Here is a 27,327-nt window from a genome sequence, read left to right on the forward strand (position 1 = left end):
AGAAAGAGGGGCAAATCCGGATGCGGTAGAGGTGTGGAAAAGCTTGTACACATAGTGTGGGGGAAACAACAGCGCTGATTTATACAAGGTGTTGGTTTATGTGAGGCAGAACATTGTGTTTATCGGGATATCAAAAAACCCTTCCAAAGTGCCACAACTGCCCTCCCTGTAAAATGATCAAGTTGGAGACTTTTGTTTCTCTGACGTGTTCCATCATCTCCTGTTCCATTAAGTGTAGTTCATCAGCAAGCTAATGAGAGGAAATGGTGTGATTACAGTGGCCAAGGAAAAAGCGAGGCCCGAAGTCTGCCTCAAGGATTGTGACATCTTGAGAGTGTATCAATCGTACGATTCCAAGAAGATCATCAGGCGTACGGGAAAACTAGATATACTTTGATTACTGCAGCGGTGACCTGGTCACGGTAAGACTGTCAGGTTAAAACTGACCAAGAATAATCTTCAGCTTTTCTCTCGTCCTTCTTTTTTGACGTCTGAGCCCTAAGGTACGTGACTGCATATCCTTTAATGGTCTTTCAACTTGTAGAATGATATGTCATGAAAAATGATGGAACGATGCCAGAAATCTATTAGGTACCAAGCATGAAAAGCTCCATCATTGACCCGACCCACGCGTACAGGACCTACGACCAAAAGACTTTAATAACCAAGAGTATGTCGCGACAAGTCTAAAATGTGAGTTTCTAAATGCCACAAAACTGAAAGAGGGGGCGAGTTTATCAACACCGAGTACGGTTGCATGGTGACATGGTACCGCTCGAGTCGGGAACACACCGGGTTGGCCTGCAAAGCTGTTTGATGGTTAATGTATTAGGTCAACCATGATAGATTTCAATCAGCCCCAGCACCTTCATCACAAGATCCTTGTGGTTAAATGGTACGGGTATTAGGGCTGACCGTTCGATTCCTCGCAAAACCCTATACGACTGGGTTTTCGGCACCTGCCCTCGAGGGGCAGGTGAGCTTTTGCCTTTTTTCCTTAGTTTATATTTTCTAATTTTTGTTCTCTTGTCTCTCACTATACACTCCTTGCTGTCTTTGAAGTCGATGTAGAAAAGGTTGGGTTTGAAAGCTATATTTTCAGGGGCTGTTTTGAATGATTACAGGAAAAAAGAAGAACAACAACACACCACACTGCGACTCAAGTGCGAGAAATATTTTGATGCGAGAGATCATGCAGCCTATACTCTTTTGATTGATTCAGTCTTGTATGTCTAAAAGCAATCAATGACTAAGGCAAGTGAGTTTCGCCCTTCACCAGAAGGCGTCTGGTATATACTTGCAGCAGACTTTAGAAAGGATCGTCCTGATAGTAGCTTTGCTCCGGATATTACTTCTTTTACCCACTTATCATATGAAATAACTTGAACCCTGCAAAGTCGAGTTGTCGATGAGCTTCATGTATTGACTCCTGTCTTTGGTTTAGCACTTCCAACGAGCTTGATTTTGATTTTGACTTGTATCTGGCTCAAGCAGAATGGAAAGTCGGGTGTGTCTGGCCATAGGAACCCTAGATATAATAGGGACGATTGTTGTCTTTACACCATGAGTGGTAAAGCTCCCAAGTCGTCGATATTTTGGACTTGAAATGCCGTAAAGAGATAGTCTTGAACAGACACTTTCATTTGATGAAGGAAGTATAGTTTATGTTTCAGTGTCTTAATTCCGGCTATAGCTAACTTAGATACTTCATCGCGGTCATTGCCATGGACGACCAGGTTTGAATGAACTAAGTCGACCATTTGGCTTAGAGATCTGGACTAGCAGACATGTATATTTCTCGACCCGTATTCAGAACCCATCAAAGAACTCTCAACTTACTTTGGAGATAGGAAGCCATGAGATGAGTAGCCCACATGTCAGATTGCTTTCCTACATCTACCCTCTCTCTTTTCATCGACATGGCATCCAGATAGAATGCGTCGACCATGTGATGGTGGTCCCCTAGGTACACAGCCATGATCCTGATGCTTCGATCATGATATCCTCTTTGAGATTTCATCCACATATGACATGTCGCACTCCGCAGTACAACGCTCGCTCTTGGCCCCCAAAGCTGCTCGCACTCGCTTGTGGTCTTTTTGAAGCTTGATTTCCGATGCTACCCGGTTCATGCTCCCGTCATCCACTCTCTATGTGGATCAGAAGTCACCACGTCACGGTTGCAAATGTTGACCATCGCGAACTGGTGGTCAGTGTTGCAAACGGCTCTTGAAAGCTCCCTAGTGGCGGGCAAATTCCTTGAAACAAATTTCCGAGACGATATCGATCGATTCTTGTTGCCAATCACCAGTTCTCACTGCCCATCAAGACGGCACTTTCTTGAAACTGGCGCAACATAGGGCAGGGTTCAGGGCTGAAAGCGCGCGGGTTGTGTCCTTGAGGGGACGTGGAAGCAACCCAAGACAGGGTGTGAAATGAGGGCCAATGAACACCCGGTCTGTGCGAGATGACACTGGCCAGCAGGTGTCAAGAGACAAGCTCCCACTGCGACGCTTGGCAACGACTCTTCAGAGTCTCGTCACCGACCAAAGGAGTTGCACGGTGAACAAAGCTGTCTGGAAAGGGAAGACACCACCCGAATCCGATCTGCGGGGCAGGGCCCTGGCCGATTTGTTGTTTCTTGACACCTCAACTGTTTCCGTGCCACCCTTTCACACCCTCCCCTCGTCCGGTTATACACTACTACAGTACTACGACACTGCCAGTTACCACATCAGAGACCATGTCAATAGCTCCTAGTCTGTCTCTGCAAGGCCCTCGGGAGAAGGGAACCAGAGCCCTCACCCAACCTACCTACACTCGGGCTCCAAACATAGCGATTGCTTGCGAGCCCTGTCTTGGCTGCCACTGACCTAACGACCCTTGTCTTCCCTCGACTCCCTCGACTCTGACAGTCTGACAGATGCAAACAATACTGGCCCGTCACAAAGGAACCACAAATGAAGACATTTGGTTACTGACTGCAAAAGACTGAACGGGTTTGGCCTGCAGCTTGTTCAAGTGCCTGCATACGCGAGCGTAGCCAACTTGGACTCTCGGCATCGTTCAGGACCTCGAAGCAGTCCTAATTCGGACTTATGCTGGCGAGGGCTGCGTGCCAAAGCCAGATCGGGACACCAGGCCTGCGAGCTCGGCCCATCTCACGCCAAATCATAGTTGAGGTGGCAAGACGATAGTCCTTCGCCGTAACGCTCGCCTTCGCCATCGCCCACGATGTCACTGCGGCACGCAACAGCTTAGACTACCCAAGGCAGGGAACGGGGAAGACACGCATACGGCCCTCCGTTTCACACGGCTACCACATCCTCGTGTCTATGCGACCTTGAATGCGACTCCATCGAGGGGGAAAAGACCAGAGACGACAGATGTCAACCATCGAGTACACGGCCCTTTGAAGAATGTTCACATTCGGTTCCTCAGTCAGGGCCAATGTCGGATGCCAGTTCGGTTCCGACACCCAGGCTTGTTATCTCTCTAGGACCTTTATTGAACGAGTTTCGCTACTTGAACTCAGCTGGTGAAAGATGACCAGGGTTTTTTATATTGAGGTCCGATGCTGGTGGGTTCGATACGGGATGATACGCGCAAACCCGGATCCTTTCGCTGACATACGGCTGCCGACCGGCACTCATCCGCACACCTACTACACCCACTTCCAGTTATCAAGTCAGTGAGTGCTTGCTGACATCGGCCACTAGAGGAAGGACCCATCACGAGAGGGTGTGAAGAAGACGGTCGGTGATGGGCCATCGAGGAGCCTCACAGCGTCCTCGCCATGTTCCTGCTCACCCACGCCGCTGCGTAAAGCCGCCCGACAGGTCCGGTCAACTTTCTCCGCACGACGACATCAGTATTTCCCCTCATTCATCATCCAACAAGCCCTCTTGTCTTCTCCTTACCCACCGCTCACCCTCCACCGTTGAAGATGTGCAGGAACGTTATCTATGGACATCCCATTTCGGGTAGCCACATGACTCAATGTCCTCCAATCCCTTCATATACAGCTCCAAGCACTCATCTCGAATGTTTACAATCGGACACGGTGATGCTAAATTTACCTGATTCAACATGCGGTCCCTGCACAGCCGATAGTGAAGAGTGGAGAGACGATGTTCACCACCTGGCAGATTGGCAAGGAGTGTGTGGTGTGCCGTTAACATCGGGTCCAACCTCCTCTCCCGCCAAAGCGGCCAGGGGTCGAGCTCTCCACCTTCAACGAGCTCCGTGTGCCGCTGTTACATCGCGTCATGACCGCAGAAAAAGCCCAATCACGGTTGCCGAACTAGGCCCCCCTCAACCCCTCGCCTTCCACCGTGCCAGAGGAACCAGTAAGGCAGAGCCGGCAGGCTTGTCTCTTGTTCATCTGACCTATTTCACTGCGACCGAGAGGGTGAGGACAAGGGAAGTTCCGTGTTTGCACTTGATGACGAGTGGGTGATGAGGTCACGGGCAAGCAATGATGTGGGGGGTTAGCTGTTTCTTTCTTGGTGTCTTCTTCTTCTTGTTGTTGTTGTTGTTGTTGTTGTTTCTATTTTTCACAGTCTACGAGTTCATTCGTTGGTCCGGTCTGGTCCGGTGAAAACCAACAGGTTTATTGACAGCTAGGCAGCCCGATCCGTCATCCAAGTACCGGCCCCTGTCCAGAACTGGTCCGGTCGGGTAAGATGCTAGTTTTTCTAGCCCCTTGTCTTGACCGTTGCGTTGCAACGGCTTTTTTGATTCGTCTATCTACTAAGCCTTTTCCAGGTTGGTGTCGATACTAGTCAGCAAGCCAGCCATCAACCATCAACTGCCCCATGTTCGGTACCAGAAGTGATCACTCCCCACACTTCACCCGTCATCAGGTGTGATATGGTCCGAGACACATCAACAACAATTGGGCTTGGAACGAAACCTCTCGCCCAAGATTCAACATATTTAGGGTCCGATTTTGCATGCCTAGACGGCTTTATCGATTGACGTTTACTTGGCACCAAGGTTTTCACCTGTGTCCTTTCCCTTCTTGTTGTGCTTCGGTCGGTGTTTACGGCATTCGGCCTCATTTCTGCTGGCTCGCTGTGACGGCCATGCAAGCCATGCCGGCTTAGCTTTCTCCGCCGTTGGCATGAAAACGAAGAGTCAAACTCCAAGGAGATACAGGAGCACGGCGGACCGCGACGGGCGGAGAAAAGGGCTTAGGTTCACCTCCAGTGTAGCATCAATCCAGTGATGATGTCAGCCTGGGCGGTGTTTTTCTTCTTTCCCTTCCCCTTTGGCTTTCTTATCCGCTCGCTTTTGGTTGCCTTCTGCTGCGTGGAAAGGGTGCGTCTCCAAATTAACCAGCAAATCAGTGGATTTCAGGTTACTTTGAATGGGAGAGTGTGATGATTACCACGTGGTTTTTAGATTGAAAATGAGGAGTCGAAAACCAGAAATAGGAGGCGAGACGTGGCACTGGGATCGTCTATTTTCTGGTTTGGGAGGAGGAAGGGGGAAAAAAGAGGAGGGACCTGAATCCTGATGGATGTGGTTTTGGGGATTTTTTTAATATGGGAGGTGGCGAAGTTGGGGGATCAAAATGGTTCTGGAGTATGATTTCTCCTTGGAAAGCCTGGAAAGTAGATTTTGTGCGACTGATCGTCTTCAGGGTCGGGAGAAAGGGATAGACGTGGATTGACATTTGGAGAGTTACAGTGAAGTGTAATGTTTGGTTGTCTTGAGAATCTTTGAAGATCTCTTTTTGGCTCCCACATTCCGTTGCTCTCCGCGGGCGGCTCGGGGCTCTTGGGGTTTGATTGGGTGGCACACCTGAGGGTGAAAACAAGTAATTGTCTCTGTTGTGTCATGAAAGTCTTCAGGGAGTAGCCTCTCTTCAGTGTTTTCAAAGGAGCTCGTATGCCAGTAGGCATGCCTGTGCTGGCTGACTCGGTAACGATACGCACGGCTCGCTTGGTCCGAGTTCTATCATGTGTCACATCTCTAGATCAGTGGAAGGTGAGACAATTCTTAAATCAACGTCATCAATAGACTCAGAATGCTTTTACGTTCGAAGAGTATTGAGTATCTTCGATCGATGTCTGAGAAGACACCGTTGTCCCCAAAGAACTTTCTCTTCAAGGAACTCGTAAACACTCACGACATCTGACACCTCTTGACACCTCAGTTGGCACTTTTGACAGCCGCTCTGACTGACAGACACATTTCCTAACCAGCGAGGCAGGCCACCCCAGAAGGGGAAGGTATATCAACACCGGTATAGCGCCAACCGCACCTCCGCAATTTCCAGATTCAAACATCTATCTCACCTGTCATTGCACCGCATAACTTTTTTTTTTCGTTGTGTGCATGTGTTCAAGATCCTTTTATGAATTGAACACCCAAAAGCCTTGCTGGGCTGCCTCCCTGGAACCCAAAAATACCATTTCGCCACTTTTTACTAATGGGCAAGGGAGGGGAAGGGGGTGCGCGTCTATTCCTGGCAGGATTCATATGGGCGGCAACGGGAAGGGACAAGCGACAAGCGGCGCTAGATAAATTAATTGGCAAAAAAGTTTCATGCTCAGCAAGAAGACCGAAAAATGAGAAAAAGGCAAATGCCGCTCGGTACCTGTCAACTCCGAGTCCAGAGGGAGGGAGATAATCATGGATGTCAAGAATATTCCAAAAAGGGGACCATAAGGGCGGTATATTCCCCCCCCCCCCTTTCGGCCCCCTTCGGTACCTCTCAACTCCGAGTGTAGAGATCACCCCTTGTTGGGGAATGTTTTGTTTTAACGGGAAATGCACGCACTACCGCTGTACCATTAGTTCGTTGCCAGACGTTGCCATTGTCCTGCAGTAGCCTCATGGACAAGGGTGGGGGGTTGAATGTCTGTTCAAGGGTCAGCGAGTTGTAGCAGCAGGTTCACCACAGGTAGTATACAATTGTTAGTGTAGGCACCGAGCAAGAAGGATGCCCTCCCCTGAAGAACTTGCAGTCATAGACCGGTGAGCTCCCCGTTGTCATTTCTTGCCAATCACAGCTTGGGAACTGGTCCAGTTTTGGCCCGGCACTGAAGCCCCGGATCTCCTTCTCACCGGTGATAACGTTTCTCTATCCTGCACTAGGTATGAGGCTGGGCTGGGATCTGAGTTTTGTCTGCCCTGCTGCTGCCAGGGCAGGGGGGGGCCTGATCGAGGTGTTTTTGTACGGCCAGGGGTGAACTGAGTAGAGGAGGTGCGTTCTGGCCAACTATCTTCAACGTCTTTTTAGCAGTGTCCAGAATCCTTCCTGCTATCCCCAAAGAAGGCGTGTCGTAACGAAGCGTAAACAGCCAAAAGACGTAGTAAGGGGGGGACCGAGCGTAGGTAGGTATGCAGGCCTGCACATGTGGCGTGCCTGTCTGGACGTTTACTCCTGTCCCTTATTCCTAAATCGGACCTCCTATCTTACAGACATCATCGGCTTGTCTCTTTGGCACTGAGTACAATAACAAAACGCCCTACATCATCACCACCACCATTAGCTGTGAAGAGACGGAAAAGAGAGTGTGTGTCTGTGCGCGTGCATCGTGGGGGGGGATATCAAAAAACTTGGTAGCGAAGCCCAACCTGCTGCTGCCGGACAGGTAGGGAAGCAGAGCAAGCAAGCAAGCAACCTTTCTCAACGACCGACCTGCCTTTGTCAGCGCTGCCACTCTCCTGTGAGAAAAGTGGCGATGGGGTTGCTTACTACAACCACTTAATGCGTTTCAACACACACCTGTCTAATCTGCATGCATTCTGCAGCTAGAAACCAGCAAGATCGGAAAGCACACACACACACACATACACGGATGGTTGTTCTCCAATACTCTCTCTCAACTTGTTGTAGTGTAGTGCGTATGCCGCCCTAGCAAGGAAAAAACCACGTGTGTATCTCTGATGAGCCGTTGACGTTGCCGTTGGCGTGTGGCTGCATCGGGTCTTCTCGTGCAGCGAGCGATACCTGAAACATGCAGGCTTGATGGGAAGGCAAAGCAAAACAGGCAGAATATGCACAAGGACTGATACGAGGCTATAGTGTAGTGTAGGTATATCTTAGAACTACTAAATTATGATGATATCGACAATCCTTTTCTTCGCTGGAGGATTTGCTGCCATAGTACCTAGTGACAAGCATTCACGTTGTCATCATCCGCTATGGACGTGCACACATCCATCATATTCGACTCTGATATATGCGTACCATTGAAAAACACCCTCCATCATATCATCCAGACTGCCCTGCCCGTTCAGATTGCAAATGGCCAGGCATTCCCCAGATATTTGCTTCTCCAACTGCTGCGCTGCAATTCATCGCCCCCCAGTCATCGCATCCTGCTTTTCTTCTCCCATGGTTGTAACTGCTGGGGGTAATCTCTGGGGAAGGAAGGGACATCTGTTGCGGAGGCGGCACTGCCAGCCGAAAGGGCCGGCCGGAAAAGCGGGAACCACAACCAGACCAATCTTCTTCTTGGTTTTGGGTGGTGTGAGAGTGGGAAAAACGCAACGCCTTCCTGCTTTTGTTGGAGGGTGCTGGATTCGACTGGTCCAGACAAGTCTATAACATCCATTTGATAAGGACGTGCGCACGCACACCTTCCCACCACCGTTCCACCCCAAGCCTTCATCGCTCCGATGTTACCCTGATGAAAGAAGAACAAAAAAAAAGCTTGGCTTGGCTGATCAGATTTTGACACCTCTTTCACACAAAATCATTGATATATGTCAAATTCTGGGTTGCCTGGTGAGGGAGCAAGAGTGTTTGGGGGAGAGAAGAGTAGTGGGTGGTTGGTCTCCCCTGAAGAGCCCATGCTCAGGTCCAAACTACCACCAGCACAAAGGAGTCAAAGGAGCAGCGTGAAGACGGAGCGAAGAAGAAGTGCCGTGCAACAGCAAGTAACTCAAACAAAGATCAAACCCAAAAGTGGGAATAAGGGGGGGTGAGGGAAGGCGTCTGAGCAGGACCCCCCCTCCAGGGCGATGATGGCCAATGGTAAAAGTAAACAAATCCGTCATCTGGCACTGCCACCGACGTTGAGATAAACTCTGTATCCCATGGTCTGTATTTTCACCTCCTCTTTTGCTGCAATGCATAGACGACTTGCCTGCTGTGCCTGACTTTCATGGGTCTAGACAACGCCACCAACATAACCGGCACGATCTGGCCGGCTTTGCACGAGGAGGTCGCCCTGATTGATCACAAGAAACTCAAGATAGTGGGCATATCGGCAGAGATAGCCGACTGTCAGATGAGATCGAGCCATGTGGGTGAGGGGCCTGAGAGGAGTGGTGGACCATGGACGAGAGAACCCAAGCTCTTCGCCAACTTGGGTTCGGGGAGATGTCCGAGATGATGATAGTCAGGCTGCTGGTGATGAGTTCACCATTGTCGACCGAGATATCGAGGGCCTGGCCAAGCTGCTGAAGGACCATTGGTGTCGAACTGGCACCAATGATGAGCTATTTCGGTGCAAGATTGCTCCGCCAAAGCTTTTGTGGTGCTGTTGGGATGACACAATCGGGCCAAATGAGACCGACTGGCATGAAGGCCAGCCCGGATCCAGTGAGCATCTTCGCCTCATCAACTTCGCGGCCTTCTCTGCCAAGTTCAGGGGTGCTGGGAATGCGGTGAAGGGCGCACCTTCGGCGGCATGGTTGGAATATGCCATTATATCCACAACCCGGAGAACGAGATAGTGATGGAGATGGACCTTTGATGGAGCCCGGAACCCTGCCCTCAAGAATAAGCACGGCGGGCCACACGCAACATCCAGCGGTGCGGTCACCATGTCCAGAAAACTCATTCGCCTCTCTGATAATCGCCACCACCGTATCTCACTTGCTAAGTCCACCACGCAAGCAAGGTGTCGTCTTACAGCTATACCCACAAGAGCCTCAAGAATATATCGATGTTGCAATGCAGGACCGCCCCGTCACCCCTATACATGGCGATATTTTTGGCTCCCTAGATGAGCGGTATTTTGGACGCGAGGCGGGTAGTAAACCGCGGGACGCAAATTAACTCGCACAAGCAGAATCAGCAAGGCCAAGACGAACAGCCAACGAGGCAGACACTCGCTCATTCAGATCGGGGACGCACCCTCGATGACTTTGAAATGCCCAGCAATAAGATGAGCGGCAAGTCGAGTGGGCAACCGAAGGACGACGACCTCTTGGGTAGACGAGATTGCCCAGCATGAAGGTTGTGCCGTAGGCGAGAGAAGAGGCCTCGGCTTTGGGAAAGTCGGTACCGGAATCGTTGATGGACTCTTTGTTCTTTTCCCCAGGCTCTGCTGAATCACAGCTCAGTGACCCCGATATAGGCGGGAAGGGCCTTGAGTGTGGCCAGTATAAGGCCGGCCAGCAGCAAGTCCTAGAGTGCGGAGCGATACCACCTCCGTAGGCAAGCCGGGGGAGAGGCATTCAGACTGTCTTTGCCATGGCCACCATCCCAGGCCGTTCCGTGGCTATGGTGCCCAGTAGTATATCGTATGTTCCACGGAATGGATACCCTGGTTCGAATAAGGATTGCTGACTCTTTCAGAATGGATCCAACTGTTTTTTGTTAGCTCCATTGTCAGATCAACTGACTGTTGTAATGTGTTGCAAGCCCGGCATAAGCCCCGTTCAGGGATAGAATATAGAGCGCGGTTTCTCCAGCACTATTAGTCAATGCCCATAAATTCTTGCGATATAAAATCATTTCGAGGCGGTGGTTTTCATCTCATCCTCGGAAGAAAGACCCTATATGCAATGCATGTACAAGGTACATGTCACGGGAGGTTGTGGTTCCGGGGGGCGAGCTTGATGAAGGACTCGAGCGTGTGTGTTTACACTGCACACTTCACAAATTTACACCAGCAGACAAGTTCCTGGCCATCGTGTGCGTGGTCTAGGGCTCAAAACTGATGCCATGAAGGGGACAACCCAGCCAAGAGTTGAGGCTCTCAGCGTAGCCAGTATGGGTCTTCTAGATGCCTTCCAGCGATCAGATCAGCCATCTGAAACCGCAATGGCCTGGGAAGCCGACGATCACCAAACTCAGCGATCTACTCTCGACGTAAAAGCAGACTGACATCTGTCGACCGGAAGGGAGCTCGCAAATGCGGTTTCATTCGACGACGGAATCGGCGGATCCGCCCCCCTCTCGATTGTCGGCCTGTATGCCTCGGGAATGGGCACAGAGAGCGAGCAGGCATGAACCGGGGAAGCTTGAAAGGGCGGCACGGCTAAGTCCAGCAAATGGAGGGGTTGACTGAGGCGGGTTCGAAAGTTTGATGTGGTCTTAATAGCTGTGATATAGGTCCCAAGGGATAAGGACCCTCGTTCTCATTGGCTCCTGCAGCCCACACCCAAGGCCGAATTTGGCATGGTAAGACGTCGCACACAACTGTATTGAGCAGAGAATGCAACATGGTGGATTTCGGAGACGATAGAAGGAGGGGTAGCTGTGTTGTCGATTTTCATCCTTCATTCCTGTACTCTGCGAACGTATGCTGACGAATCCAACGTGCATTTCGGTGGTGTGTCTCTGCCATGAGAACCCGATAGATGTCGGCCAGAAGGACGGCTCAGGTAGCCGGGCCGCCCAAGATGTATGATGGACTCGGTATGATTCCATTGGTGGTAGCGGACGGGAAGAGGCGAGCAAGAGGACAAGCTACCTCTCCTCGCTCTCAAGGAGGGAGGAGTGATGAGCATGAAGCTCTGCAGATCGCAGGACTCTTGTTGGAAGACAATATTTACACCTCGTTGCTTTTGTGTGTTGTCCGATAGAGGTGTGCGTGCATGGAGGGAGCGGGAGGCTGCCGATTGGAAGGGCTGCAAGCCTCGGAGAGGGGTGCTCGGTTAGATCCCACCGAAAAGCTCACTTCATTGATGCCGAACGGCAGGAAGAGGTCCCGGAGAGTTGCCGATGACTGCATTGGTATTGACGCCTTGTCCTCCATTGAAATTCCAAGTTGACATGCACTGACATGCCATCCCATCTCATCTTTGCTTGAGGTGTAGGTCTGAATCCACTCAAAGATTCCCAAAGTGGCAAGCGTGTGTCTGAGATGTCTCCCCGCAACTGGTCAAAGCTTCCCCTGTCTATGACGACAGCTAGGGCGATTGATGAAGTTGACAGATACCTATCTCCTATCCGTATCGTGCCTATCTATCAAATCACTTCACACCTCGCGCCTGTCTTCACGAAAACGAAGGGACTTTTAGCTTATGCCAAGAGAGCAAAACGGCGCTGCCAAAGTTGTCAGGAAATCAAGCACTGTCGTCGGCACTCGGACGGGTGACTGCAGCCGGCGGTTGAGGTGCTACAGCTGACTGCCGCCGTCAGCGTGGTTTGGTGCAGTGCGGGCTGAACGGCGCGCGTCTGTTGGTGCTGTGGAGGATGCCACCTTGAACTCCCCTAGTCGGACGGGCCTGGCACATGGGTACCAAGATTTGCATTGAAGGGTCGAACCTGTGAGCAGCAGCAACCTTCTCCAGAAAACGGCCAGAGATGTTCCTTGGTTGACATTTGAACGGCACCCGCAGCAATCAGAAGATAAATATCAACGTCTCCGTTTGCGATAGCAACAGCAAACCAGCTTCGTTTGGAGAACGAGAACGAGGAACACACCGGTCGACGCGGCAGGATCGAGTGCGTGCGTATGCATCTCCAGCAGGGCCATTGTCAACCTGTCCCCGACCCCTGCAATATGTCATCTGGACGGTCATCGCTTTGACCCCCTCTTGTCGAAGCTTCCTCGAGATATTCGAAAACGCCAATCATGGACCGGCGGCGGCATTGATGACATATCATTCCATCATCAAGCCACCGCGGAACTCCAAGATCCCTCTTGGCTCACCGAGAGTCAGCAGATGCTCTGTGCCTCTGAGCTTGTTCAAAGCCTGATAGCTGGACGCGAGAACACCTCCTCCAGCTGTCGCATGCACGCTGATACGCCCCGGCACCAATTAATATAACGGCTCCTGCGAAGAGCTTGTATTGGTTCCATTTACAGGCTGGAAGGCTGCTGTTGATGTTGCATCAACCCCCTCCAAGCCATCGCCGAGAGGTGGTGTGCAAGGAACAGACACGGCTGCTGCCATGTCCAACAGGACGACTGCACAACCACAACACAACCGCAAAAGGAGCAGAAGGCGAGACGAAACACTGGACCTCCGCTCCTCAACAGTGCCGCTCCTGCATTAGCGGACTGCCTCTGCCTGTTCCTGAAAATCTGCCATGTGTTTTATGGAGGCCGGTGCCATGATGCAGACGCTTTGACAGACAGTCTGAGCGAGAGGGAGCAAAAGGAAGGATTCTGTGATGATTCTCGAAGGCTGGGCACGAAACTTTGACTCGTGCTAACTCTCCAACCCAAGCAAAGAAGCGACGATCTTGCCAACGACTTTTCGATCGAGCCACCCACATGGTTGACGTGGAACTCGATGCCTCCTCTTCACTGGCGCTGTTCACCAAGTTCAGATGACATGAATGATGCCCGGTTAAGGTGAGGGGGTGCTGTAGGATTGCTACACTACATACATAGTGTATGTTCCGGTCCAGGGCTGGAGGCATGTCGAAGGGCCTGGCAGCCCTGGCCTCTGTCTGGCTACAGCGAATGAAGAGGCGCGTCGTCTGGGGAATACCACCATAAACTGCACTAACAGCTCGGCCAATCACGCTACCTACTTTGGCGTTGTGCGAGAGCGAAGATGCTGCTGATGCGAAGAGTTACAGGCTGAGAGCTCCAACATGTCCGGAGCCCCGATTCCGTGATGCCGGCGACGAAGCCTTCCGTAATTGCCAGTGTTCACCTGCCATCTCAGTAACCCCATGTGTCGAAACTGCAGCCTTCGAGTTCGGCATTGTTACATACAGACGAAAACGATCATCAGGGTGACGAGGACAAGACTCTGGTGAACCTGTTCCTGTCTTAAAAGAGGCGGGAAGCCAGTTGCGGGGGCCCGAACAAGTCTAGCACCCACTCCGTGTTTATGCCAACCTGCAACGCACAGACGACAGCAGAGCTCACAACGGAACTGTCGGGCATCCTGCAGTTTTCAATGCCGGGACAGGCCGTTGTTCGAGAAGCAGCTCACAGCAAAGCACAGCACACACAGACCTCTCCTCTTGCGGCTGACCGCCTCCTCGGAATTTTGTCGAGGCTTATATATCAATGCCACGATGAATTGATGATGAAAGAAAAGGAAAGCAAGTAATAATCAAAGGGGTTTGGGTCACATTCTGTTCCCAGCACCGGCAGCAGACCGGCAAGAGAGTAGGGAGAAAAGCGAATGTAATCCCCAGGATGATGCTTGGGAGCTGTGCCGTTGCAAGATTTTGACAGGGTTTGATGAAAGAGACAGGCGAGGTAGAAGAGACTTTTGAAGCTGTACCTCCCCCCCATGTCGAATGCTTGCTCCAACCGCAAGCCAAGGGTTCTGACCAGCAGACGCAGACCACTTTCGGCACATTTATCCAGATGTCGTTGGACTCTTGGCGGTACCCGGTACTTCGCACCTCTGCCACCACGGTGGCCGCAGATATGCCAAGGTTGCATTCAGAGCTCCGTGCCCTGGACTCATTCACAGCATCACTTCAAGAAAGAGGAAAAGTAAAAATATATTTCACTTCCTTGCCAGCCACTAGCGGCTGCACATTCAATGCATCCACGGGAGGGCAAGCCAGCTCACCTGAACCCGGGACTGTGGTGAGTTGGGAGGGGGTAAACAGGAACCGACATGAAAAAATAAAAATATGAAAAAAAGCTCATCTCAGAGGGGAACGAGATTCAGGACCGCAAACGGCGCCAAGATGGCACTCCATCCATCGTCAATCAACCACCACTGCGGCGTTGGCATCTTGACCCATCCGCCCATCAGACACCCCGGTCTACGCTACGGATCGTGGATACACACACACTGTTGCACCTCCCACCTCCCACCCTCCTCCTAGGTAGGGCAAGGTTGGTATTTAGAGGTGGTTTTGGCAAGGTAGCCAAGGTTAAAGCTGTGACCCTGGCCCTGCGTTCGATTCACAGGCAGAGGTCAATTATGACAAATTGGCAGGGCAGTCTTGTTCGTTCGCGACGGGAGGTTAAAATGGCTGTCTGGGACCGGGCCATGTCGCTTCCTTAGTGTCCAGCTCTATCTCGCTGCTCGGGCTCCCGTTCCCGTGCGCCGAACTACTCGATCCTGGATGCTTGCCTGACTGGCGAGCGGTTGATGGCAGATGAAGAAATGGCAGGTTCGAGTTACGTTGGGGTGGTGAGACCCATGAGACCCTGCTAACGAACAGGCCAGGGTGACAGCCAAGCAGGACAGGGCAGCGACAGGGCACGCCTGGGAGTTCTTCGAACGGCCGCGATCAAGCCGGGAACGAATTGCTGGGGTACCCCCCCTGAAGCAATGTTCCCAGACGGGCATCCCAGGTCATCCACGCTGTCAGTGATGGGCAATACCACAGATACCCGGCTATACATCCACCACCACCTCACTTTGCCTGCTTCAAGGGCCTTGTTCGTCTTGCTCTTCTCTAAGTGGGTGGCACTTCGGCCCTGTATTTTCTTGTCATGCCTGCGCTACGACTTAGCATGCTGAGATAGGTAGCTATATGTAATTCATCTGCCTCCCGGTCCCTTCCCCCGTCCCATCTCCCATCTTGTCCCATCGCATCATTCTCCATCGTGTGACCGGTTCCAGAAAATCATTCCCCATCTCGACCGGACCGTCCCCTGCCCACTGGACTCACCTTATATGCCAGCCCACATCAGACACACGGCATTGTCACCTTGACTTCGCCTGTCCCGTTCTCCGGATTTTCACTCTGCCATCTGTTCAAAAGTGTCCGCTGTTCACTTGCATCGCTGGACTATCCACGACTCGGCTAGGTTGAACACTCAAAGTTTATTCACCCCCGCCCCCCCTCCCACCCTCCCGAAGAACCCCGACCTGGTGTGTGTGTTTCCATCTTGGGTTTTCTCCAACCCAGCCTTGACGACATCGACATCCCTCGCCGCCGCCACAAGCGATACTAACTTCGGCCGGTCCAGGTCTCGGGGCATATACGCCAGTCAAAAGATTATCAACAGATTGTCTGTCTTGATCTGGCTTGCATGTGGGACACTTCTTAGAGGTGATAAAGACTACGGGCCCCAGAATCCGAAAACAGGACAACTCTGGAGAGGCGGATATCGGGGAATTAGGCCAGGAGGGACTTCCCAGCCTGAGACCACCAAGACGGGACGGAAGGGGTGCAGGCGAGAAGAAACGAGGGAAGGAACCCGGAAGGGCCTGGCCAGCTACGACACTGAACGATACACTGAACGACACACACACACTGAACGAGACTCCGTCTGGTTGCATCCACTCACCCATTCTCACCCAATCCGCATTCCTCCACTCACACCTACCACCTACCTTACCTTCTCAACCGTTCAAGTACCCCCCCATCTGCACCTTCTGCAGCTCACCTGCATACACCTGAAGCATCCCAGCATTCAGGTTGGCTTCACGTATCGTATGTGTCTTTTATACCATACCTATACCTATACCTCCTCCCCTCCCCTCGCCCCCCTTCTCCTCCTTCCTTTTCTCCTGCCAACCCCCGCCTTCCAGTTTGTAGACAGTACCGCTGCTTTCTGATCCAGTCTGGGCTGCGTCGGAGGCTCAAAACCGTTATCACAGAGCTGTGGCTTCGTTTCCGTGGTTCTTCTATTCTTTTTCCTGCCCCGACTTACACAGTGTAGCAGCAGTTTCTCAGACACCGCATCTTCGACAATATCAGCCACTACCAACTCTAAAAAAAAAAAACCCTCGTGACCACTCCCTCCACATCACAAGCTCAAACAATTGCGATAGCTTGCCCTACTCCACCGAACCGTAGCGCTCCTTACACTTTTCTCGCGCACACACGGGTTAACTGTGGTTCCCTCCAAACTTAACCACCAAGTTTCGACCAGAAATAACCCATCCTTGGGACGACGTTGTTACCACTCTCAATTAGTTTCCCGCCCCGTCTCTGCACCGCACTGGAGCGTAGCCAGGCCGGCCACCGACAAGATGATGGCAGGACTCGCAGCCCAGGATTATCAGCTGGAAATAAGACAACAGCCCAAGGCAGGCTGCGTGGCTCTCACGAAAGGAAAAGGTATGGAAAATTGCGCGCTGCTCTGAACACGCAGCTTACACTCGTTGTGACAGATCGCCGACCACTGGATCCTCCTCCAATCGTCCAGCTCAAGGTCTCGCCGAGGTTGGATCCCACCCAGAGGTTTCTCCAGAATCCTTACCTTATCCTCATCGCCAAACTGGTTCCCAAGGATGGCGAAAATGATGAGCAACAACGGCGAACCGAAACCAAAGGGGGCGACTTGGCCGGGACAGTCGTCTCCTCTCTCTACAACCTCAAGGATACCGATAATACCCAGGGTGGATTTTTTGTGTTTGGGGATTTGTCAGTGAAAAGAGAGGGCTCTTTTCGACTCGAGTTCACCCTCTTCGAGCTCAGATCACAGACCAAAGACTGCTGGCAACTCTCCAGCTGCATTTCGGACACTTTCCAGGTTTATGCCAACAAGGCCTTCCCTGGATTGCAGGAATCGACATTTCTGACCAGGACCTTCAGCGACCAGGGTGTCCGGCTACGGTTACGAAAGGACTCGAGGACGGTTGTTCAGAGCAGAAAGCGCGGTGCCAGCGGTGCGCCCCAGGTTGACATGAAGCCGCAGTCGATTGGTTACATGCATGGTGGAAACCACGACTTGAGTCCCAATGGCCAGCAGCACCACGGCAGAAGGACTAGCGCTCTGGAGTTCGATAATGGAAGCTACGACTTTGGATATGACCCCCGAGGCGGCAAGCGCATGCGACACAACAGCTCGGCCGGCAATCACCCCGGCTACGACAGCGGCTATTACACCCATCATAACCCAAACCCTAGGACGATACCAGAGCCCATGGTGTCGGCTGCCTTTTCCAACGGCATCCCCATGACTACCAGCTACCCAGTGCATACACAGCCTGCCATCTCTGGAATCTCTATGCGCCCTAGTATGGCAGCTTTCCCGCCTCTGCATCCGCTTGACACGCAGATCTCGCCACACTCTGCCGGCCCGAATTCAGCATCGTCAACCTTCTCTCCAGGCACGAGCTTCTCTCCAGGCACGAGAAGGTCTCCCCTCTCAGCATACCAATACCCGAACACACATCACAACATCTATGGCTCGCCCACTCATATGAATTACCAGACGACTTCAGCACAGCAGCCAATGGCTCAGCATGGTGACATGGGGTTGTCACTTCCACTCCCAGGTATTGACCTTGGCGACATTGAGAAATAAGGGCTCACCCGCCTGGCTTTTCCTTTTGCTCTTGCGGAGCTGAGAAGCGAGTATATCGCCGACTAATCCCCCTTTCGCTGCGTCCGTATTCCCTGACTCTTTGCATTGGATGGAAAAGAAAATTGAGTGCACGGTTCTACCACATATGAGATTGGAAGTGGGAAAAGTGCAAGGGTAGCTTTTGAGCTGGGACTTTCTCTTTCTTTTTTTATTTTCTTTTATTTTACTGAATGGCTGTCTGGAATTCTCGGTGTTATAAAGGCAAACGATATCCTCTCTGTCGGTTTCTTTTGTCGGTTGTTGGGTCTTGGGTTCGGTCAAGCAAATGGGCATTGGAGAGAGCAAAGGAAAGAAAGCACGATTCCCCGGGGTACGGTGTAATTTTCTTGCAGGGTTCATATTTCATCTTCTCTTGTTACACTTTTACTCAACACCACTACCAACATCGCACACCTTCACTTTGTTCATGGCATTCTTCGACTTCTTCCGCCAAGGAACCATCGCTTCTGCCTCTTTCTCCCACTCTTTCTCCGCCCACCGCTTTTACGAAGTCATGAGAGATCACTTGTTTCCCGAGAACGGAGGGAGCAAGGTCATGTTAGCGAAGCAAACGAGTAAGCTGCGAGTTTGGGTTGGTCGTTGGCTTTTGAGTGATACCCCTCCGCGAATTTGGTTATGGTTATTTCTGGTGGCAAGGGAAAGCGAAAAGGGAAAGGGAAAAGGATTATGCTTACCAGAGAGGGAGAGCTATCAGGGGGAGGTAATTAGTGGGTAGGGGGAAGGAAGATGGTGATGCTTCCGAGGCTGAGGTTTCTTGTTTTGAGGAAGTTGTCCTGTGCATGTTGGGTTATACCTAGTCAGCGTTGGTAGGTATTAGAGAATAGTACCTGGTGGAATCACCGTAAGAAATATGGTACCGCATGCATGGGGCTTATATATGATAAAATCGCAGCTTGGTGTCCTGGTGATGTGACGTTTTTAAAGGCGGAATATGTGCTTAATGCAGATGTGTTTGGCACAGGATGACCCCCCCCCCAAAAAAAAACCGTGTTATGTGATTGGCTGGCTTTAATTTGGCTAGCTCTGATTGGACGGCTAGGATGGGGCTTTTCTCTTCTATCAACGGCGATTAGATAGATATGTAGATGGGGATCCAGCTCATCGACCGAGACCGATACTGTACGAACCTTTCCTATCTTTGCTGAGTCACGAGGGCTGGAACTTTCTGCTTTGGATGGACTCGGTCCTTTTCCCCCACATGGTAGAAAGCCATTTCACGAGGGGGCGCCCGGGCTTTTGGAGGCTGAATTAAAGTTTTTGACGGGGCGTGGAAATCTGACGGGTTGTCAAACCTAGGTGTGGAGGTGCGGGGCGGCGGCGGCGGCGGGGTTGGGATGATGGCTGATGGTTTCCAGGTTGGCATGTGAATATGACGGGATGGATTTGGAAGTAGGAATTAGTAATTGCTCTAGTGATAGTACATACGTTATCATTGGGCTTGTCATGCCCCAGTATGTATTTTCATCAGGAAATATCTCATCTATTCTCAAATATTGGTAGAGTTTCACGTATATCAACGCCCCCGGCATCTTCTACTCGTATTCTGCCTTTTCTTCCCCAAGTCATTACTTTGATCCATCGCCCAACTCAAACCCCCCACCTCTGCCTCAACGCCTCATAAACCGTCCCATTAATCGGCAAAACACTCCCGTGTCTCAAATTCTTCGGAAAGTTATTCCTGTTGCTCCCCACCCACCCCGAATTAGTCCCCGGGTTCGTACTCTCAAACGGCCTGTACCCATCGCTCCCGTAAAAGTCCAACAGCAAGTGCACCTTCCTCGGGTCGACATTGTCCAGATAACTCGCCGGCCCTTCCACCCCCGTCTGAATAATCGCCCCGTCACCCCCCGGTCTGGTCCACGTGCCGAATAACCCATTGTTGGACACCTCCACAAAGACCGTCTTTCGTGTCTCGTCTTTCATGAATCGGAGGAAGGAGGTGGGGGATAAGGGGAGGTAGTTGAGGTCGATGATGTTGGTGGGGTTCTTGTCGATGAGGGTTTGGGGAGCCGAGAAAGTTTTAAAGTCGGAGGTGTAGGCGTAGCGCATGCGGATGTTGGTTGGGTTGCCGGTGTGGCGGGGGTCCGACGTGGGGTACTATGAGTGGTGAGGATGAAGTTTATTTTGTTTGGGGGAAAGGGGGAAAGGTACAAATTTGGAAGCCCAATGAACGAGGTATTGCCCCTTGGCAGGATCCCAGATTGCTTCTGGGGCCCAGACCATACCCGCTGTGGCGTCTTCGACGGTGACGAGTCGCTCGTTGGTCCAGTTGATCAGGTCGGTGCTTTCCCAGACGAAAATGCCTCGGGAGCCGGTTCGTTGGGCCGCATCCCAGGTTGTCTGGTTTGTTGTCAGTCTGTTGAGGCACTTGCATCTTGGTGTCCTATTTGCTGGAACATACTCTCCCAATGTGAAGGTCAGTGCCGATGATATACCACTTCCTCCCTGATTCGCTCCCACCGCCAGGAACAATTGTAGGGTCTCGAACACCAGTAGTCCCCTTGGTCGGCCTGATAACTGGCTGTCCTCTATTCAACGCTCTGAAGGAGAGAGCATCGTTGCCGTTGCTGAGGTAAAAGTAGACATAGGGGTCGGCCCCAAGGAAGAAGGCGCCCAGATATCCAGCCAGGTTGTTGGTCTGTCGCTTTGTTACATCCACTCCAAGGTCGGCAAGGTCGAGAAACAGCCCCCCAGAACCGCGGCTCTTGATGCTTGCCGCAAGAGACGACCAAGTAAAGAGGAGAGCAGCTAGTGCCCAAAGAGCCTTGGGCGTTGCCTGCACCATGGTAATCGTGGGGCGGGTACAGTGTTACCACGAAACAAGTACCCAACGACCGGCGTACATAAAGAGTCCCAGATACCCGGGTGAGATCAGATGTAGACCTGCAGGAACCCGGCCGCGACTGGACCACGGTCTTTATATGCTGCTCAAGGCAAGCGCTCCCATCCATCTCTTCCCATCATGTGGTTCTGGAACCGCTCCCGTCAGCGGTATAGAGCATGTTCCCCACAATCTGTGGTCCGGGGAAAAGATGGGGTAACATTTAGCCATGATCTACTGAGGAGGAGGACGACTCGATCCTCATGGCTAAAGTCTCTCCATATTGTTTCGGCTTTTCCCGCTTTGGTGTGACTGCGTGCCCATCTGACGAATCTCCCCTCTTGCGATTGCTGGAATTACTTTTTTTGCGCGCTGAACCACAGTTGAATGGACGGTTCGTCATGTATCGAAAGAATCCTTGGCAGATTTGATACTGTGGACCGCATGGATTCGTGGAATAATTTTCCGATGGGGTTGTCGAGTTGTATTTGAGGGTCGGTTTTGACTATGGCTGGGGGCAATGCGGGGGTCGGCAGTTGGAGATCATCGTGTTGACGAAGTCTCAAGACCACTTACAAGCGCTCCAATAGTTGTTCTTGCTTTTGTATTTTCCGACATTTTCTATGTGATTGAGTTCCGACCACAACTCCTCATAAAAGACAGCCGTTGATTCATGTTTGATCAAATCCAAGTTCCTCGTCCAAGACTGTATGATGGTCTGTCGTTGATATCAGTTCGATCCTCTTGCCCCCGGGTTTTCGGGCGTTATTCAGCATCGCCTGGAAGGCATTGATACGAGCTTCGAGTGCATTTTCAGATGTTATTGACTGTTGGGAGCTGTGGGGGTATATTCCATCGAAATCCTCGAAGCTCGCATGTTCCCTGATTATGATATCGTCGTCCATTACAACATCATCGTCCGAGTTTGATCCAGAAGGAGAGGGTTGGGGGGTATCAAGCGCTGAAGCTGAATGTCCGTTGGCATCCATAACTGGAAGCTGTTGATGAACTGCTGACAATTCTGTTTCTCCAGCAGGCACTTCCAGTATATGTCGTTGCGAACTTTCCGTGGAAGCGGTCGTGGCCTGTGTATCCAGCATATCTTGATCGGCACATCCTAGCTTCGCACGTTTTCTGAGGATAACCTTGTCGTGTCGAAACACACTGTCAGAACACTGTGCCCCAAAGAGACCCTCGATGGTAATGTCTTCCTCGATCCACCGCCGTAAATCGACAGTACAAGGCCAAATATCTCTGGGCTTGAAGGCATCTGTCAGTTCGCAGAGCTCAGGGAATGATGAGTGGCGAGAGTATGGGAATGTTATGGTTCTTGGAAGCGCCACTGCATTCGATTCATTCAGTGAATGCTGTTTGTTTTGTGGCTTCAGTTTCTTCGTGATCGCATGAAGCCCATCGGCAAGTTTAATTTCGTCCTTGTCCTCGAGAGCTGACCGTTCAAGATCAAGAGGTACTTTTCGCCCACTCGCAACGGCACCCAGGAGAAAATGACGTATTTGCTCTTGCATCGAATTCGACACCTCCTCTGTATCACAAAGTCTGCAAATGTCAGTCAAGACTCGGCTCTCAGCACAAGAGAACGACTCACATTTCCAGAAGAGATCCTATATCTTCCAGAAATAGGTAATCTAGTTCTGCCTCCCTCTCCAGGTCCTCTCCGCCGCCACCGACACCGAGCTCTGCAATATCTTGTCCATTGGGGAGACGCGTAACGATGGGCTGGATCCAGACCACAGAAGAGAGGTCTTTCTGCACAGTTGGGCAGTAATTTCCCTTCTCGCAGCTATGCAGTCGGACGTTCTGATCGAGTGTGAGACAACCTGAGTGGTAGGTATTTCCACACATGAATCCGACAAGGGCAGGGGCTTCATGAGAGAGGTGAAACTGTGTCCCGAATCTGTTGTCGGTATCCTTGGCCACGAGAGATTGATAAATTGACATCTTGTAGTCATCCACATGAATCTGTCCCAGCATCAGCCAGAGCCTTTTGCTGACAATGAGAAGCTCGTACCTTGGTTTTAAGGGCTTTGGACAATACGATCCAGACGTCTTCGTAACTGTGCTTGAGTTAGCAAGGTAGTACACTGGCTCCTGTCAAAAGATGTACCCGTATGTCCAGGCTTGAAAGTGGAAGATGGTGTCTTTAGGGTACTTTGACACCTTCTCCAGCAGTTCGCGAATGCCCTCAGACTTTGGAGGAAAGTCGACGTCATCGACAAAAGACGTATCAATATAAATTGTATCCAATGTCTTGAGCCCACAAGAATACTCAATTAGCGGTGGTGATCTTGCTATGGCACTCACGAACCACGGCTCGCTTCTGATATCACCGGTGTAAAGCGCTGCCTTGCCTCCACCTTCGAACACTACGACTGTCAGTATTATGAATAAGATGGCGGAGCATTCTGGCAGACGTACGAAACATAACAGCGCCGGGGCAGTGGTTCGCATTGAACAAGGTAACTTGAATGCGGTTGCCTGGCTCGAGCTCCAACACAGTGGGTGTTTCTAAAGGTAGCGGCTTCTACAGTTCACTCAGTAATCGTGTCGCCCAGTGGACAAACTCGAGACTCATACCAATAGGGTCTTGAGGTGACGGTATGTTTGGACTCGGGCCTCTAAGATGCCCTTGGCGTAGTTGATGCGACATGGAAATCGTTCAAGCCGAAGGAGCATCTCTTTAGTGGCCGCGGAACAATAAACACTGGACATCTCCAAGTTAGAATTATCCAAGAGAGCGCAATCATAGGGAAACATACAATGGTGACCGTAAAGTCTCCAGACCAGCGAGGTGGTCGCTGTGGATATGGCTAAGAAAGCAGGCGAGTGGAGGGCGGAGATCTGGGTGGGAGCGAAAGAAGTCGACCCTGATGTCCGGAAATTCGGCTACTAATCCATTGAAGGTCGACATGACTGCTGTGTCTTGCTGAAGAAGTGGACTGCCTCATGATTGTTTTCCTACTCCAAAGTGGCCGTCTGAGTGTCCCCTGGCAGTTCCAGGCGAGACAGGAAAGGATGATGCTTGTCGTTGAAGCTCCAGCCCCACACAAGCTATCGACGCTAAAAAAGGCTCGTGCCCCGCCCCCGCGTTTGGTGTCGCCTGCCAATGCAGTCTTGGCCTTCCAAAGTTCCTCGTCTTCAACTTGGCATCTGTGCTCTGTCAAGCCACCGAGTGTTTAGGATGATCTGTTGGACTGCCACGATTTCCTACTCCAGAGACACACTGCTAGATCGGGATATTTCCCTATCTCCTCGCATTGCACTGCGTTGCACTCATGACGCATGTCCGATGAAATATTGGAGAAACGGCCAGCAGACATTGGCCCAAGCGCCCCCGCTATTCCCAGGATGGCAGCCAACGGTGCATCAGCGTCATCTTCAACCCCTGGGCTATCGCTGGCGGCTCTCTGGCGGCACCGATCCGTTTCATATCCGGCGCTGTTAAGGAACAGCAGCCCGCCCGCCCATCCATCATCGCCATGCTACATTTCATCCAAACTCCCGTCCCAATCACTGCATCTTTTGTCCCTCCATCGCTGGGCTTCCGCGTCGCTTGATCCCCCAAGTCATGGCTGTCGCTCTTAGCTCCCAGGTCCTGGAGTCGCTGCTAACCCCGGGGCGCCTGGTTCTTCTTTCCGTCCTGTTTGTGGTGATCTCATTCATCGTCGACATTTCCCGGTTACCCAGCTGTCCAGACTCTCTCCCTCGCGTGGGATTTGGTCGAGGCCTGGTCGCGTCTGTCAAGAACTGGGTGTATTATGTTTCGCGCTATAATGATTGGATTGCCGATGGTTATGAGAAGGTGCGCACCCTACTCTTATCCCTACCGCGAGGCGTCTGCGTGGCGTCCTACTGACATAGACGTGCGGTAGTACAACAAGAAGGGTCGTGCCTTTGTTGCTCCTAATTCCCCGAGCCGCCCTCTAGAGATTGTGGTTCCCAAGTCCCAAACAGCGTGGATGCTCGAACAGCCAGACCGAGTGCTCTCTACAAAAGAAGCCCATCGCGACTCTCTATTTAACGACTACCAGTTTGGAGTTGACGATCAGTTTCCGATTCGCACGATACACAAGCACCTTGCCCGCAATATTGTCAATTTGCTACCTGGAATCCAGAAAGAGGTTCATGCCTCCATCGACGATGTCTATGGGACAGATACAGAGAACTGGAGGACGCTGAATATCTGGAATTCTTTGATTGGCATCGTCTCCAGAGTTACAAACCGAATGCTGGTCGGCGATCCGCTTTGCCATAATGAAGAGTTCCTCAAGAACCAGGTGGCCTTCGCTGACGCTATCGTTCGCAATGGCTTGATCATGAACTTTTTCCCGAAGGTGTTCCACCCCATTGTCGGCCCTCTTGTCACCATTACAAACCGCCGAGCATGGCGCAAGACCTACGAAATCGGGAAGCCTGTCATAGAGCAACGTCTCCGGGACATGGGACGCATAGACTCTGGCGCTGACGTGCAAGTGCCAGAAGATATGCTCACCTGGCTCATCCGACAGGCCAAAGCCGAAGGCGCAGCAGAAGAACTCAGCCCGGTCATGCTCTCCAAGCGCCTGCTACCCGTCGAGTTTGCCGCTATCCATACAACGGTGCTAACAGCTTCGAATGTTCTTCTCGACCTCGCATCATCAGACCCATCTCTGGGCTACATCGACGCCATTCGCAAAGAGACCTCCCAGGCCTTGAGGGAAGGAAATGGTCACTGGACGAAGGACAGCCTAGCAAATCTCCATCTTACAGACAGCGCCATCAAGGAAAGCATGCGCGTTAGTTATTTCGCCAGGTGCTTGACCCACAGGAAGGTGATTGCACCTGAAGGAGTGACGAATCCAACAGAGGGATGGCACGCGCCCGAGGGGTCATTTCTCACCCTGGACCTTGCTGGAGTACATCTTGATCCAGAAGCGTTTCCTGAGCCCGAGAAGTATGATGCCTTCCGGTTTGTGAAGTTGAGAGAGCAGCTCGATCCGAAGAATCCCGAGGAGGCAATGAAGATCAAGAGACTGGGGATGGTAACTACGAGCCCGGAACACTTGACCTTTAGCCATGGGAGGCACGCATGGTATGCTTTCTATCCTGTGGCAATTATGTATCGGCATGCACTAACATTCAGAATAGCCCTGGGAGGTTCTTTGTCGCGCATGAGTTGAAGATGATCCTGGCGTATTTACTAAATAATTACGACATCAAGCATATAGAGAAGAGGCCGCAGAACGACTGGGTGGGCGCCACTGTTATTCCGCCAATGGCAGCCACGTTAGAGGTCAAGAGGAGGAAGATTTGATTGCGGCTTCTACATTGGGTACTTGGAGGTTATCTTTGGGTATATACAGGACGACTTTCACGACTTTCACTTTTCAGGATGAGCGCGGCGTTGGGTTGGATATCTAGATTGATTTAGGATATTCAGGGATGAGGTTTTCCGCAACGACCGATATTTATTATGATACAAGCTTTACAGCATCAGAACCAACGACCTGAACTACAGCAACAAGATCAATATATATATATATATATACAATTTCACCCTTGGTATGATGCTGTTTGGGGAGTTTCGGCACCGTGGCGGTGATGCACAAGGGAACGGAGAGAGTGGAGGGCAATGAGGCGGAACAGTATATTGTAAGGTACAAGGCCACATACCGTCTCCCGTTGTTGTCTAGAGCATCGCCGAAATCGAGGGTCCTTTCTGTCTGGTTTTTTGACCATGCACCCTTATTCATTCCCTTTAGAGCTCAGGACGGGACATCTTTCACAACACCGCAAGTCAATAGCCAAACAGGGCCCCCATGCCTCCAGATTATCTTGGGAGTCAAAGGACTAAATAATCCTCCTGCACCCCAAGGTCAAAGGAGATACTTGATGGATCTTCCGCCCGAATTACGTGAAATGATTTTTGACTTGCTGATCAGTCTTGAAAGGCTACAGAAAGCCTAAAAGACTGCAACAAGTTCAAAATGTCTACAGCAAGTTGAAAGACCACAACAGCCTTAAAACCTCACCAAACTGCAGCATTTCAAAAAAAGAAGAAGCACAACTTCAATTCAAAACACCCAACCTACTAGATCACTGATCATATCCCTTGGT

At 51.4% G+C, this 27,327-nt stretch overlaps 4 protein-coding genes across 4 annotated transcripts; 2 read left to right on the plus strand and 2 right to left on the minus strand.

The window, feature by feature from the left end:
* Positions 1-17,052: 17,052 nt before the first annotated feature.
* Positions 17,053-18,332, plus strand: PODANS_4_7550 (uncharacterized protein; the record flags this gene model as incomplete). The annotated part of the gene is made up of 2 exons (XM_001906045.1): positions 17,053-17,140; positions 17,194-18,332. 2 exons carry the CDS (start codon positions 17,053-17,055, stop codon positions 18,330-18,332), a joined length of 1,227 nt encoding a protein of 408 aa, XP_001906080.1.
* A 1,647-nt stretch (positions 18,333-19,979) lies between these two features.
* On the minus strand, positions 19,980-21,177 carry PODANS_4_7540 (uncharacterized protein; the record flags this gene model as incomplete). The annotated part of the gene is made up of 3 exons (XM_001906046.1): positions 19,980-20,489; positions 20,544-20,732; positions 20,794-21,177. The coding sequence occupies 3 exons, from the start codon at positions 21,175-21,177 to the stop codon at positions 19,980-19,982; spliced, it is 1,083 nt and encodes a 360-aa protein (XP_001906081.1).
* A 707-nt stretch (positions 21,178-21,884) lies between these two features.
* PODANS_4_7530 (uncharacterized protein) lies at positions 21,885-24,142 on the minus strand (the record flags this gene model as incomplete). The annotated part of the gene is made up of 5 exons (XM_001906047.1): positions 21,885-22,770; positions 22,820-23,293; positions 23,339-23,739; positions 23,809-23,935; positions 23,991-24,142. The coding sequence occupies 5 exons, from the start codon at positions 24,140-24,142 to the stop codon at positions 21,885-21,887; spliced, it is 2,040 nt and encodes a 679-aa protein (XP_001906082.1).
* Positions 24,143-24,799: 657 nt separating this feature from the next.
* PODANS_4_7520 (uncharacterized protein) lies at positions 24,800-26,524 on the plus strand (the record flags this gene model as incomplete). Its single annotated transcript, XM_001906048.1, has 3 exons — positions 24,800-25,033; positions 25,104-26,302; positions 26,359-26,524. The coding sequence occupies 3 exons, from the start codon at positions 24,800-24,802 to the stop codon at positions 26,522-26,524; spliced, it is 1,599 nt and encodes a 532-aa protein (XP_001906083.1).
* Between the last annotated feature and the right edge of the window lie 803 nt (positions 26,525-27,327).

This window comes from Podospora anserina, chromosome 4, assembly GCF_000226545.1.
Source record: "Podospora anserina S mat+ genomic DNA chromosome 4, supercontig 4".
Lineage (NCBI taxonomy): Eukaryota > Fungi > Ascomycota > Sordariomycetes > Sordariales > Podosporaceae > Podospora > Podospora anserina.